Source organism: Anolis carolinensis, chromosome 1 (assembly GCF_035594765.1).
Source record: "Anolis carolinensis isolate JA03-04 chromosome 1, rAnoCar3.1.pri, whole genome shotgun sequence".
Classification (NCBI taxonomy): domain Eukaryota; kingdom Metazoa; phylum Chordata; class Lepidosauria; order Squamata; family Dactyloidae; genus Anolis; species Anolis carolinensis.
Genome location: NC_085841.1, coordinates 167,862,798 through 167,879,157, shown reverse-complemented (window position 1 = coordinate 167,879,157; position 16,360 = coordinate 167,862,798). Strand labels below are relative to the sequence as shown.

Genomic DNA, 16,360 nt, shown 5'->3' with positions numbered 1-16,360 from the left:
AAATCCACGAATAATCAAATAAATCAAAAATTAAAAATGCTCATGTGGAGTATGACAAGTCCTCATCACTGGTATAATATTCAACATCAGTTATTAGTTTGTTCTGTTCATGGAAGGTGGCAAGAATAGGATTATTTTTAAAAAATTTCCTAAAACAGTGGTCCTCAACATGGGGACTCCAGATGTTTCTGACCTACAACTCCCAGAAATTCCAGCCTGTTTACCAGCTGTTAGGATTTCTGGGAGCTGAAGGCCAAAAACATCCGAGGACCCCAGGTTGAGAACCACTGTCCTAAAAGAACCTAAATACCTTTGTAAGTTTTAATAGAATACACCCACTGGATCAATTAAACTTACACATAAATTGACTTGCGAAGTTCCCATTGAATCAGTAGACATACTCTTGTTGAGTCTAACAATTAAGACTTAAATCAAGATTATGTTAATTTAAAAAAAAGGTTTTTAAAATAATCTAAATAAATAAGCAAAACGTTTTGTCATGTTGACTACCTTTCCCCCAACTACGAAACTGTGAAAACTTTCTGTGCCTTCCCATATACATGAACCCAGGTTTCCCTTAAGATAGTCCAATTCATTGACCATCCTTGCTTTCAAAATTAACCAATTTGTGTGTGGTAAAAGCCATATTTTATTCTAGTCACTGAATTTCATTTGCTGCTGATGCATCAGCTTTCTTGGATGTCACATTGCCAGACAAAAGAAAGGTGAAAGGGTTCACAGTAGTCAATAGCGCACAGTACATTAAAGAGGTGCTAAAGAGATAAAGTCAGAATCCACTTCCAGGCTGAAATTCCCTGTCATTAGCCCAGGCAAAACCCATAGAGTTGGGACTGAAGAAGCAGCTAGAGCTTGCCATCTAAATCTGGTTCCTGGCTTGGAAACAGTACCAGCCATTCATCAGAGAGAGCTATGTAGAGTTTCATTCTTTCCTTGCTCCATCTATTCTTACCCTTCTCAGTAATATAGGAGCTCTCCTATCTTGCTGTACTGATAGCACCAGGAACAAAGTACAATGAAGAAATAGAAGCACAGACTCGTCACATCTTTGAGCAGGAAGAAAAGGAACAGAAAAGTACCTTGTTTGGTTTCTCTCTATGTAGGACTACTGAAAGGGCCTGGCAAGGTTTCCTTTGTCAAGTACTGTATTTCAGATGATGAAATGCACCTATCCCAAGCTATGCAGCTTTAAGAGACTAGGTTCATTATGCTAAGCAACAGAGATAATTAAGATCCCTACCTCTCAGGATGAAATATGGAAATTTTATCACAGTGCTTGTTGAATTTTGCAAGTATGCCTGCTGAAAGTTTTACAGACTTTTCTAGATATCACCAACCTCAACACATTTCTGACAGGGAAAACAAACCCCCCCCCACCCCCCACCCCAAAAAAACCCCCACCAACTTAGCTGGATATTTACTACTTTTCATACTCTGAATGTCACCAGCTAATTGAGCTCATTTATGAATTATCCAGCTTGACTGGATTGGCATAATAATTGCAGCAATGTAACAGAGGAGTTCACACAGCATGGGGTTTGGAGAACCACTGTATATTGTGGGATAAAACTTGGTTTTCTTTAATGAAATTTGGAACTTGTTTCAATAGTTTCATTATTTTAGGGATTTTCTCTGTTGGTTTACAGTTAAAAGGGTCAAGACCGTTTTACTCTAGCTTCCTGTGAAAAGACATGATGACCACATATCTTTATTTTACTGCTTTTATACACTAACCCATTATTCCCCTTCAAGCATTCTTAAAATGTGAGGGGAAATGGGGGCGTCCTGGCAAGGAGTCCAATGCCATGAAATGCAATCCCAGATGAGGCACCAGATGAGGTGAATTTTCCTCACCAGCCATCGCTGGGATTATGGTTCTTACAGTCCACATATAAGCAGCAGAATGCTGCAGGACTGGGTCCATAACCCTTGTCGGAAAAAAACTGGTGGGATGATGCATGAATTATTGTTTTCTCATTCTATCACACCCTCCCTACACATCACACTGGACTAATTGCCTCAAGGCAAGCTATGAAAATCAACACAAACATTGCAGAGCATTTTATCAGAAGTCAGCAGAGATTTAATGAGCACCATCCCACCGTTTTTTTTTTCTCTTGACAGTTTTGTAGCCACACATCAAGGGAAGTTCTTTTATTTTGCTCCGACCTGAGCCTAAAATAAGTTTTTTATGAGATTACATTTCTCCGTTTTCACTTCTCACTTGAAAAGTTGAGGCCCTTGAAGAGTTTAACACTACTTCCCTCTGTGTATTTCTGCACTGATTGAGTCAAAATGTGGTGTGGGTTCCTGGCTGGAGGATACATGTTCCTAAAGTCCTTCATCATGGCAGCATGGATGAAGGGACTGATAGTTCAACCTCTGGCCCAGATAGGATGCCAGAACCGGGACTTCTGCTTCTGGTACTGTTGATTGACACTGACCAGACTCTTTTTATCTCAGTTTAAATCCAAACCTAAGCAGTTGTATTACGCAGCAACTTTGGTTCATGTGGCTAGGTGGGAATCTTGCTGATGGGAAACTCATCTGTCCGAAACAGGATAGACAATTGTGAGCTATTGTGGGAATTGTAATTTAGCAATCATTTCTGGTTTTTAGCAGTGTAACAATCCTGTTTTACAAAATTAAATTTCCAATGCACTCAAGTTTTGTTTTGTTTTTAAAGAAAGGATTTTAAAAGAAAGTGTTATAGTTATTCTCTTTATTGCTTGCAGATGACTATGCAAATGCAAACACACATCTTGTGGTGAAGAAAGAATGTGGAATAATGTGGGAAGCACTCACTGATAATGAGACTTCCAGTAAATTTTGATATTTATGCTCGAATGGTGGTGGAAAAGGCCCCTATTCCATTGCACAGTAGCCATCAAAGCACTGAATGTAATATCTCTGAACTTCTTTCCAGAGTCAGTGTGTCTGCTAAATATATCCTATTAATGCTAATTTTAGATGGCTGAGAGTTAATCAATGGGCACTCTGGTAATAATTTCCAAGCATGTATAAAGTATTCCAGAGAGAAATGGATAGAGGAAACAGTTGAAAACATGGGCAGCATACTGTTTAAAAAAAGACCTCTGTTAAATAATGTATGTGACAAAATTTTACATAGAGCAGCTAATTATTTTACTGAAACACTTTTAATATTCTAACAGATCTCAAGCAACAGTTACTTTATTTGCTTCAGAATCAGTCAATACAGTGTGCATTTCAAATGCATATCCATTTCAAATGTGTATTTAAGTAGAGTGGGTGTTTCTTGAAATGGAGACCACCAGGGCCGTAGCCAGAAAAAAAATTCGGGAGGGGTTTTGAAAATGGGGGGGGGGGGGGTTGAACCCCTAGCACCCCCTCCCCCGGCTACAGACCTGTCAATATCTGCTCGAGATAGTGCCTGGAGGGACTCTTAATGTTTTGTGAACCCCTATGTAATGTTGAACCCCTAAACCTTCCCCCTTGCTACAGGCCTGGAAACCACCACATGGACTTAAAATTGTATGTATCATGAAATCATGAAAGTGTTTGGAATTTCAGATCTGTTAGCTTTTCTCCTGAACTTGTGAACAGATTCTAAGTATACATCAACTGGGCATAGGTACATTGTGTAATAATAACAATAATAATAATTTTATTTCTTACTCGCCTCTCCTCGAGATGAGTTACAGAATTAAAATGCATGAACATTGTAAAAATACTAAAAATACACATATTAAAATGTATGTAGGCAACATATAGCCCTATTAAAGGGTTCCTTTGGGTTCATAAGTAAATAAATAAAATTATTAATATCTTTATTTATATTCAGCTATATCTCCCTGAAGGGACTCAGAGTAAAGGGAGCTGGAAGCAAAACTATACTCCCTCTGCCTTTGGTCCCTTCTTGCATTGATGGGGAAGATCTGAAAAAAAATCTGCAATCAAACTCAAGTGAAAGCAGTTATTTGGATCCATGTAATTAAAAAATGCCTTATCAGTCTACTTCCTCCACATTTGACCACTTGAATTACATGGTACTCTTTTTCAGATCTTTCCTCAACGTGGGAAAGAAGACTAGAAGACTAGAAGAAGGCATTTTTAGAACTCTGCCCATGTATGGCAATGAACACTTATGTAAGGCTTCTGTATATACAGAGGGCCAATTTACAAGGATTTTAGATCTCACCCTCTCCATAGATTCATTAGAAAGGATGTGAAAGAGGGCCTTCTTAGTGACTGTTCAAAGAATTAGGATAGAGATTAGGATAGTCACTTCTTTGTTGCCTCTTTACCTATTACCTTCCATGTGATAAGTGTATATGTTGTACTTCAAGAAGAAGCAATAAATTTGGTAGCAGAGATCTGCTCCATCAAGTTCATAAACAGCCTTCATGGAATCACAAAAGTCTACTGTGAAAAGAGGACTGGGCAATCCTAAGTCAAGTCAGTCAATCACAGCCTTCAGAATGCTGGAGTATAAAACCAGAGAACGGTCTGACAAACAGTCAGTCACTTTTGGGCCAGGTACCAAATCCAAGGAGGAAACCCAAGGGCAGAAAGATAAGGTAGGTGGAACTTCAAGGCTAATTTCAAGTAGGAACACATTACATTTACCTCAAACAAGAGAGAAGATTTTATAGCATTCTTTTTTGGCGAAAACAAAGATATGAGTGAGAAAAAAAAACCTGTCCCATATCTTTCAGGGATGTGCACTATAGTGGGCAACAGAGACAGACAAGAGAAAGGACAAAACAAATCTCCTCCTCCTCTCTCAGTACATGCCGACATGAAGGAGGGGAAACATCTGTAAAAAAAAAGTTAGGATTGGAAGTACAGTAGAGCCTCACTTATCCAACGTTCTGGATTATCCAACACATTTTTGAAGTCAATGTTATCAATATATCATAATATTTTGGTGCTAAATTCGTAAATACAGTAATTACTATGTAGCATTACTGCGTATTGAACTACTTTTTCTGTTGTATGACATGATGTTTTGGTGCTTAATTTGTAAAATCATAACCTAATTTGGTGTTTAATATGCTTCTCCTTAATCTCTCCTTGTTATCCAACATATTTGCTTATCCAGCGTTCTGCTGGCCCGTTTATGTTGGATAAGCAAGACTCTACTGTAATAATGAATATTTGTTGGAAACTGAAAATGAGATGGAGATGGGCAGACATCCTAGCACTCACTCTGAAAAATCACTCAAGTTCTTCTGATTTTTTATTTTTATTTTGCAGATGATCCTGAATAATTTCTGAGTAGGTTTCAGATAGCTCATCCATCTGAAACAGGAGCTATGAAAAGAAAACCCGAATTTGCATGGCAGCTACAAACTCATTGAGCCATTTTATGTATACCCACTTCAAGCAAAGCTATCAATCATGAATTGTGTATTCTGTTTGAATGTTTTATGTTTTCAACCACTTTGAATTTATGTAACAAAGCTAGTCAGAGGGAGACAGACACTCTATCTTACAGATATGATGTAAGAATTAATGCAAAGATATATGGAGTACTTTGAACTCAGGAGGGGTGCTATATAATTGCTAAGTTATATTATCAGTTTTATAAAAAGGCTGAGGATCACAGCAAGGAGGCATGTGCCACTAACCTCTCTGGCATTCAAGGACAAATGTAATCTAGATAATGTGTTGGGACTTCTGTTTTGTGCTCTTCATCCAATGACCTCTTCACTAAATTGTCCTAACACTTTCCCCTTTTTGACTGTTCATTTAAGGGAAAATGTCTCAGAAAATTAGGCTTCCAGGCATCCAGGAAAATAAACCATAGAATTTAGGTAAGAAAAGACATCTGAAAAACTAAGAAGTGGTGATTAAGTCACTTGCTAATTCTGTACCTGATCATTCCCAGGCGAAGTCAAACCGAAAGTAGCCAGTCATACATGCATTCTAGAATTTACGAAATCTGATTGCAATAAACTTAATGAAATACTGAGTATGATCCCATGATCTGGGATATTGAAAGAGAAGGGTGTTTATAATGAATGGGAATTTCCTTAAAGTGAATAGTAATTCACCCTGCATCCAGAGAACACTCTGAAGCTCACCAATGTTGGATCTGGACTCCACTTGACACACAGAACCCGCATGACCAACAGAACATAATGGAGGGATTTGGGATGACTGACTTACTAGTGTGGGATTTGTAGTTCACCCTGTATCAACACAGCACTCTGGACCCCACCGTCAATGAATCTCGACCTAACTTGGCACACAGAACCCCCATGACCAACAGAAAATACTAGATGGGTTTGGGTGACTGATCCAGCATGATGGATGTTCATCATGAAGCTAGCGAGCACTCTGAACCTCACCAATGATGGATCTAGATTAAAGTTGGCACACATACCCAACTTGACAAACTTTAAGTACTGGTGGAGCTTGAGGGGAATTAACTTGGCATGATGTGAATTGTAGTTCACCCATAGAAAGTTCAAATGAGGATGGAAGATGGAATGTCTCTAAAGCAGCTAGAATGGATATATAAAGAATGTTCAACAGAGCTAAGGTTTAAAATGAAAAGGGGGGGGGGGTGATCAAAGAGGAACTGGAATGAATAGCCATAAAGAGAAAATCAGAAAAACAATAGAGGTTAAAAACCATAAAAGGGGGCGGGGGTTGGAGAGGTTATGTCTGTAGCAAAAGAAAGAGCTATAAAATGCTAGGGCTTCTGCATAAAGAAGATTAATAACTTCTACAGAGAGAGGGGGGGAGTTAAAGGCAGAGTACTTATTTGCCTCAGTCTTTTATTCTTATAAGGTAAACAGTACTGAACCCGGGGCTGATGCAGCAAATGATGCAGTATGGGAAATGTAGCCCAGAATAGGTGAAGAGATAGTACAGGAATACGCTAAATGAATTACAGTCTCCAGGGTGAAATGGATTACAGTATTAAAGGAACGGGCAGAAGTAATCTCAGAACTACTAGCATTCATATACAAGAGTTCCTGGAGAACAGGAAAGTGGAGGCAGGCAAATGTCTCCATCTTCAAAAAGGGAGAACAAGGTCCCAATAATTACTGCCCAGTTAGCCTGACATCAATACAAGGAAAGGAAAAAGCAGATCACTACACAGATAGTCTATAAGCACTTAGAGAGGTATGCAATTAAAACTTAGCATGGGCTTCTCAAAAAGAAGTCATCATTTGTTTAAATTATTGACAGAGTTATACACTTGGTAGATGAAAGGAATGTTGTGGATGTAGCATACCTTGATTTCAATTTTTAAAAAGCTCTGACAAGATCTTTCATGATATTTATGCAAACAAGCCAGTAAAAAAAGCAAGTTAGTGGGCCAGACAATGCTGCTACTAGGTGAATTTGTAATTGCTTGACCAACTGAATCCAAAAGATGCTTACCAATGACTTCTCCTCATCCTGGAAAGTGACTACCAGGTTCTGTCCTGGACCCAATGCTATTTAACATTTTTATAAATGACTCTGGAAGATGGAATAGAAGAAATGCTTGTCAAATTTGCAGATGACACCAAATTAGAAGTGATAGCTAATATTCCAGAAGCAGAATCTAAAATGACAGTAACAGATTAGAGAGCTGAGCCCAAAATAACAAAATAAATTTCAACAGAGAGAAATGTAAGGTGCTGCACTTAGGTAGAAAAAAAAAACATTCTATGGTATAGGATGGGTCACACCTGGCTTAAGAAAAATATTTCAAGAACATAGCAACAGTAATGCCTCTTCTACATGAATATATTCACAGACAGTGAGATAACTTTTCATTTCCATCTCACTCTGTTTCGGGCCCAAAATATTGTAAAATGAACTGGGGAGTTCACCCGTCATCACTCCAACGTAATATGGTATGTATCCTATATGGTATGTATTGCTAATATGGCTGATTCTGTTTACGGGAAAGTAGAAAATAGAGGAGTCAAGTGGTTTGTGTATTGGGCCAGAACTCTATGTGCCCATCTACACTGCAGTATAAAATCCAGATTATCTGCTTCAAATGCTATTATATGGAACTGTAAGCTTATATAATTCAGTTCAAAGCAGATGATGAGGATTTTGTTTTGATCATTTGGATTATATGGCAGTGTAGATCTATCCTATGGCCCCTTCCAGACAGCTGTATAAAATCCACATGTGGGCTCTGATAATCCAGTTCAAAACAGATATTGTGTATTATCTGCCTTGAAATTCTGGGTTATATGGCAGTGTGGAAGGGCCCTAGGAGGCCAAGGTTTGAATCTCTGGTTGACCACTGTTACCCACTGGGTACATTTGGGCAACACACACTCCCTCAGCTTAAGAGGAAGCCAAAGACGGATCTTCTTTGCTTCATATTTATCTTCACAATAAATCATGCCTGCAAAAAAGCCCTAAAATGTGACAGGCATAAGTCAAAGCTGACTTAAAGGAACATAGTTGCAACAGGCCATGGAAACCATGGGAGTTAACTGAACATACCTAGAAGAGGATTAATAACATGATTTCTCTGTCCATTTTTTTTCCATTTCAGGACCAAATCCAGAAAAGCTTTTGCTGTTACTATATCTGTAATTTAATTTCCACAGATCATTAGGGAATTATAATACAATTTGTTCCTGTATCTGCAGGTTGACACTCAACTGTCTTGTGAGGGCTTTGCAATGGGGGTTCTATTGATTTACACTGATGTACAAAATTGGTGCCATTCTTTACTTCAAGCTTATAAAATGTTATGAGTATAATCTATATGGGGGTTCTTTAAAAGCAGACACATGAAAGAGTCTTTTTATGGATGCCTGGCATGATGCCTTCCTGGCAAGCTGCCTCAGGTCTATCAGTAGCCGTAAGTCATTTAATCAGGAGCATAAAGAATCCTAAGAACTGAGAGAAGGGAGCTTTGGGTGCAAAAAGTCATCCAAATGTTTCCCCATCTAACACCTTCCTGTAAAAACAAAACAAAATAAAAGCTTTCCTTTCAGTTAATATCTTCTGTAGCTAGCTATTTTTCTTGCTTTCTGTTGGGGGGGGGGGGGGTGCTCCAGGACAACATCAAAAGGAAAAGATTTCTACTCAGCCCTCAAAATGTTGACACTAAATGTATGATGATGATAACAGCAATTCTAGGTACTTCTCAGTCCTAATAGTTTCCCCTATATTTTTACCCATGCAATCTCAGAAACTGCTGAGGTTGGTTCAATATGAAACCCATCTTCCTTCTATAAGCAAATTGCCTATATTATCCCAAAATTATTTGCATTCTGAAAACAGGAATTTAGGATGAGAAATTTTGTCTTGGGATGGGGGGTAATTATGCTGAACGTCAATGGCATAAAACAATCTATGGTTTTCTTCTCTAGCAAAGGGACTTGTTCTAAAATACAATACAATAAAGACTCTTACTTACTAACCCAGCTTTGAATATTTCTCCCCCACCCCCCACCCCCCCGGCGCGCCTTCCAAAAATGGCCTGGACGCAGATTGCTTAAATCAACATCGATTTTTGCACACTGAGTAAAAAATGAAAATAAACAAGACTGTTCAGAACGGAACAACAATACACATATGAGTACACACTTACAAACCCAACCATAATTGTCTTTTACTCTCCCATCCCACCATGAATTGTTCAGTTCATAGTCAAAGCATGGAAAACAGATATAACAACCTATTGGAAGAATAGAGACAATTGCTTGATGTATATCAAGCTTGATAAACCTTTTCACATTAAAATGTGGAGACAAATTGGTGATTTTGGCTCAGAGAATGACCTTAACAAGTCTCTTCTAATGTCGGTTTAACAGAAACATAACTGTATAATGTTGTCTCATGTGACTATATAGAAAGTTTGAGAGGTGGGAGCTTTTTCCATGGTTCATAATTTTTTCTCTGTCTCTCTCTCTGTGTCTCTCTGTCTCTCTGTCTCTCTCATAACTCCCTTTAAATTGGTTGACAGATAAATTGAATCAAGATCAGAACCAAACTATTACTGACAGACCTTGGAGATTTCTTTGGGAGGAAAAAGTCACAAAGATGTCACCTTGTATCAGTCTTAGTGAAAGTCTCTTTAATATTCTGGCATGCTAACACTTGACACTTTGGAGGCAGAAATAAATCGGGAAGCATATAAGCTCTGGAAGTTATTAGTGATAACATATAGTAAATGACATATAGGTGGTGTACATGGCACACACAACTTTTGAAAATAAATATTCAACAATTAACAGAGAGTAAGATAATCAACAGAGTGAATGCTACAGATCAGGTTGCCTCCAAAACCTGGAGGAAAAGCAAGCAACTGAATAATCACTGAATAGTACAGGTTATTCGTTGGTGATCTCCCATTCAAGAACAAACCAGGGATTGCCCTGCATAGCTTCCAAGACCAAATTAGATCTAGTGTCTTCAATGTATTTAGACCCTTTTTTGCCTACTTCAAAACAATCACCACAATAGTACATACTCATAAAGTTCATTTGCATAGAAAAAAGAGTGGTGAATTAAGCACAGCGATCTGATTATCTGGAAAACAAATTCCACAACAATCACACTTAATTTTCCATTAAAATGGGCTCTCATAAAAATGAGCTGAAATGATATTTGTGTTCCATTTGACAACAAATCCCACTTAACACAGTCAGCCCCTTTTCCCAAGCTAATGACAAAAATATGCCAGTTTTAAGGAACAATGCTGCTGCTTTCAATAGATTTGACAGTGGGAAACTACTAACTTTGCACAATTTGCTTTCTCCAAAAATAAACAATCTTATCGGGACTTTACTTAGTTAATTCTGGTTATTGAGATCAAAGGATGTAATTCTTGAAGCAAGCAACAGGTAATTTTAACAATTGTATTAATAATGCAAGAAAGTCTTCGTAAACTGCAGTTTCCTGAAGACTATCTGTAGTTCAGGACGTATTATATTCAAATTTAATATGGAGTATTCTTGCACACAAAACAGTATTTTCTACACAGAAAAGGCTGCTTGCATAGATATTATATAGCCATGCTATCTGTGCAACCTCTTCCTGCCCTGCTCCAAAGGAAAATCCCATGTGTGACTTTTAGCAGAATAGGGATGTTATCACATTAGGAAATACTCTGTTTCTGAGACTGTTTGAGAATGATTTTGAAAGGGTCCCATCACATGACATTTACCCCATCCCATCAGTATTCTGTCAAAATCCATCTGCAAAGCATTGCAGAAATGGATTATTTGCAGACAAAATTCGAATTGTGTTTTTTAAAAAATATTACTGATTCTTCTGTTGCTTAAGCACTGTTTTTGTGTGTGTTAGGAAAATCTGCATGCATAACATCAACAATACTTATTAAAAGGTAATTGGGTGAAGCAGGGGGTGTTTTGAATGGTTTAGGAGGGGTCAGTCTTCTGTGGTGTGGAGTCAAAGTGCAGTATTTTCAAATCATAAGAATCGTAATAATCAGGTGTGATAAGGAGAGTATGCATCTCGCCTCAACACAGTATGCATCCAATCCTAAAAAAAAAAAAAATGGGATGCACACTGATATAAATTGATTACATCCCAATGTGATAAGGTCCTAAATCTTGAACTGGGGAGATCCTGGTCAGCCCAGTCCTTGTCAAAGTTTCCCATCATTTGAGAAAAACCTTTCTAAAAACCATATTTTAAATTATTTTCAAGTATTTCTTCATCTGTATTGATTTTGGCAAATTACCAATGTATAAACTAGCATTAGGGAACATGCATTTATTTTAAAACCCCTGGGTCCTGCATTTAACAAATGTTTGGATTGACGTGTAGGTCAGCATCAAAATTCCCTCTGCAAACAAGATGATAAGTATTTGTTACACCTCCACAACAAAATGCAAGGCCCTGGCTTTTCTGAAGGGTCAAAACTGGTTCTTTTGATACTCACAGCACACAGTTTGTAGATGAATGCCTGCTTCTGCCAGTTCATCTATATTAATAATCTAAAATGTATAATATGGAGATGTAGGAATGTATCTTTCAGGAAATCTTACCAGTAATCCAACCAGGATTTGGGTAATTCACTTTTTTGAATACATCTTCCAGAACCAAGAACCATCACAACCACTAACCATTCTGGCTGTCAGATTTGAAGAGTTACAATCTCCCAAGGAAAATCTGTCCCAATGTCATATACTCTGGCTGTCAGTGACTCCCTAAACTGCTAGACAGAGATTTGCTACATCTTCTGCCCACTATTGTTTTAGACCCAAGATATTGAGACTCTGGAACTCCTCGACTGAAAATAGGGTTCTGTCACTGAACTCTGGCTTGTAATAATGGTATTATATTCCATTAATGATACAGCACTGTTTGGAAAAAATGCATTGTGGACATAGAATCATGGACACCATCATGCGATAACATCAGCCATGATGTGGCAATTCTACTGCAGCAAATTTAAAATATGTATTTCATAGAAAGTTAAGTCATCCAACTGTTTGTAAGGAATTATTTTTTGTGTGTTCTCCAGGCTAGCAAAATACAAGCCACAAGGCAGTGTACAACAAACTGCAAATAATATTAAAGGCAGAAAAGTCTGGAAATAGAACAACATTCTCCAATAGGGAACCATGGGGAGGGGTGCTTAAACTAAAGTTTAGTTTGTGTCATGAAGAAAAATAGTCTGAATGGAAACTTTGTAATGGGTTTTACATACCATAAATTCCTGTTGAAATACAGGGGAATGCCTGCAAGACAAAAAGCCAAGATGAAAATTAGGGTTTCGCTTTTAGAATCACTTATTATACAGATTCATTCAGTAAGAGGAAACCAGAAGGTGCTTAGTGTAAAGAAAATCTCTACATTTAAGTCAGCGGGTCCTGATGAAAGATACCCTTGAGCACTGAGAGAAGAACTCAGGAAACTAGGAGGCTGTTTGCAATTTTCTCAGAGAACAGATCAGGTCCCACAACACTTTGGGGAAAGGTAAACATCTAGTACTTTGCTGAAACTAGAAAGCTGGGCCTTGGGAATTTTTACCAAAGAAATAGACTTCAATACAAGAACCTATTAGAACAATTACAAGTCAATTGGTTTGAAAGCACTTGGAGGAAGGAACACTGAAGCCAGCAGAGATTCACTAAAAACAGATACCTGAAACCTCTATTTGATGGAGTAATCCATTCAGTAGAAATACACCTGGCTTTTAGCTACATTTCTCAATGTATTCGCATAGCAGACCACACTAATATCCCAAACCTATGGTTTTTTCCCAGCCATGGGAGAAATAGACTACTTGTTTGATTCCAGTTCTTGGGCACTAGGGCAGCTGATGAGTGGAGCTATTGCTAAAAGAGTTGTAAATAAATACTGTTGACCTGATTTGTTTTACTCTAATCATGCTGGATCATATCTCTTGAGTAACTTTGCACTGGCAGAGTTTCCATACAACTTGGAGGTCAAGTGTATTAATTATCCCATAATGATAGATATAAATAATAATAATAATAATAATAATAATAATAATAATAATAAATGTATTTTTGTAGGCCACCTCCATCTCCCCAGCTAGGGACTCAGTCCCAATATAATCACATAAAATCATAAAATAACAATTTAGACATCAGACAACACAATGTAAAAACAATTTAAACAAGTTGTTACAATGGATACAATGGCTACTCCTTCCTATGACTACTAAAATCACTATACTCTGTTAAAGCTGCATCAAGTGTTTTTGGACTCAGTATCACATCCCACGGAGCCCATGGGGGCGCATTGTGTTAAAGCGCTAAGCTGCTGAACTTGCAGACCGAAAGGGAGCAGAGTGAGCACCCACTGTTAGCTCCAGTTTCTGCCAACCTAGCAGTTCGAAAACATGCAAATGTGAGTAGATCAATAGGTACCGCTCCAGCAGGAAGGTAACGGCGCTCCATGCAGTCATGCCGGCCACATGACCTTGGAGGTGTCTATGGACAACGCCAGCTCTTCGGCTTAGAAAGGGAGATGAGCACCAACCCCCAGAGTCGGACACGACTGCAATTTCACTTACAAACATTATGAATATCTTGCAATGTATGTTTCTTAAATTGGCAAGCTGCAATGTTCGCAAAGGCCTGTGGAATATTCCATCATAATTTTGGCAATAAAAGATTGGCTTTGGTGTCCCCAAGATGACAGGACAGAAAACTCAAGCAAGCCACAATACCTGAGGATTGGAGCAGTGGCTGATCTCATAGCCAAAACAAAGATCAGTTCAAAAAAATTTTTTGTGTGTGTCAGGAGCAACCTGAGTTGCTTCTGGTGTGAGAGAATTGGCCGTCTGCAAGGACGTTGCCCAGGGGACGCCCGGATTTTTTTGATGTTTTTATCATCCTTGTGGGAGGCTTCTCTCATGTCCCCGCATGGAGCTGGAGCTGATAGAGGGAGCTCATCCACGCTCTCCCCGGGTGGGATTCGAACCTGGCAGCCTTCAGGTCAGCAACCCAACCTTCAAGTCACAAGGCTTTAACCCACTACGCCACGGGGGCTCCTATCACCCACATGAAATATCACCCACAGTTCAAATAACACAAATTAATTAATATGATGAAAGTTCTCCTTCTCCTATAAGAGCTGGAAAGTAAGGACTTATAAGTAATACAGTTCCTTTAGGAGATAATGAGGAAGGGTAACAAAGTTAGGTCCTGTTTCATTATCTGGGTGGAAGCCACAAGAGGATGCTAGAGAGAGAAGGATACTTCATTTTATCGGGGAAAGTTAAAGGTAGAAAACCATTTCCCCCATTTTCGCTGGTTATTCCCCCTCCCTGTTTTCCATATCATAAACAAGAGTTGCTTCCATGAAAAAGATATGGGTGGGGAATAGCAGGAAAACCCATACTCCACCCCTTTAAAATAAACTATCCCTCTCTTTCTACCGCCCCCTAGTGGTCTCTGCACAGATAACAGAACAGTACCCAAAGTTACATTTCCAGAGATTAATAAAATAGAATGTATTAAACTGATGAAGTGAAAAATTGTTTTAACTTACTTCGAAGAGTTACCTTCTAGGGGCATTTCTAGCAAGGTTTTAACAGAAATGTTCATGTTTATGTTATTCTCCTATTTACATAACTAACGGAAACTAACAGAAAGCAGAGAAAACGTAACAAGCAGCACAACAAACAAATGGCTTTTTTTTTCAACACTGTAATAAGGAACAACAACAGAATACCAATGAATGCCAAGCACTTTAGGCTATATTTCAGAGGACGGAAGTAGCAAAACCACCACTGAGTATTCCTTGCCTAAGAAAACCCCAGGAAATCCATGGGATCGCCGTAAGTCAAGAGACAGCTTGAGAGCGCACACACATTGCAGTATGTAATGGGAATAAATACATTTTTAAAAACACCAGACGACTGTATATCAGACATTACAATCACATTTCCTCTGGGTATTCTGAAGTTGGAAAAATGCCACCAGCCCTGCAGAGGCAAGATGTTCCTGCAATGATGTGATTTTCAGCAAGGGAAAATCATGATGCCAGGAATGGCTATAATCAATTACTGTCCCGCTTTTATTTGTCCTATATAGTGGTTTCCATTTGGGCTACACTACAAAAAGTGTTGGATTTCAGTGGACTTGGTTCTGACATTTTTCTGTATTCTTGTGGTTTCTTACAAACTTGCCTGCAAGCAAGTCAACAAGCTTGGCTGCCGAAGCTCCCTTTCAAAGGCCTATCTTTCCCCACACTCTTCATTTCTCATTCTTTAAAGAAGGCTCAGAGCCTGGAGCTGCCTCCTCATGTTGAGTAAACTGACTGACATGGAAGATGGAACCTGCCTATCAGTCCTGGAGGAGGTGGATTGGTTCCATAATAGCCAGACTTTTCCCCAGTACTAAAAAGAGAAAGTGACTATCCTCACTGTGGGTCCATATGTAGCCAAAATGGTACCATCCATTTACAAAAGGAAGATCTCGGTAATGTGGGGAAAATCCTGCATTTTCCAGTACAAAAAAAGTACAAAAAAATAAAGTTAACTTAATTGTCCTGCTCCCATAAAATAAATCCAAGGAATGGCCAGTGATTTCCAAGCAGGCTCAATGGCCTTGAAATACTGAATAATCAATGAACAGAAAACAGAGCACAGGGAGTCCGCAAGTTATGAACAAGATAGTTTCTTTTAAAAGTTTGTTCTCAAGCTGATTTTATTTGTAAATCAGAACAGGTAATTTTTTTAAGTGTAAAGTCAGATAAATAGATAGTAGGGGTGTGAAAAACTTCATTTTTAATTAGTAAGTCGTAGCTCATTTTTAAGATATACAAACAGATATTAAGAAACACGGGGGGGGGGGGACGACGCAAAAACTTCAGAATCAAAACTCACCCAATAATTTTGCGTTTGAATTCGGTAATGCTCGGAAGCATATCAAAG

General features: G+C 38.5%; 1 protein-coding gene across 5 annotated transcripts in view; it reads right to left on the bottom strand.

Moving 5' to 3' along the window:
* Positions 1 to 16,360, bottom strand: part of macrod2 (mono-ADP ribosylhydrolase 2) — a 1,355,048-nt gene that overhangs the window by 518,486 nt on the left and 820,202 nt on the right. For all 5 annotated transcript variants that reach the window (XM_062969120.1, XM_062969122.1, XM_062969121.1 and 2 more), the window contains exon 7: positions 12,659 to 12,689. In XM_062969120.1, the coding sequence (XP_062825190.1) occupies positions 12,659 to 12,689 (31 nt within the window). The remainder of the gene's footprint in view (positions 1 to 12,658; positions 12,690 to 16,360) is intronic.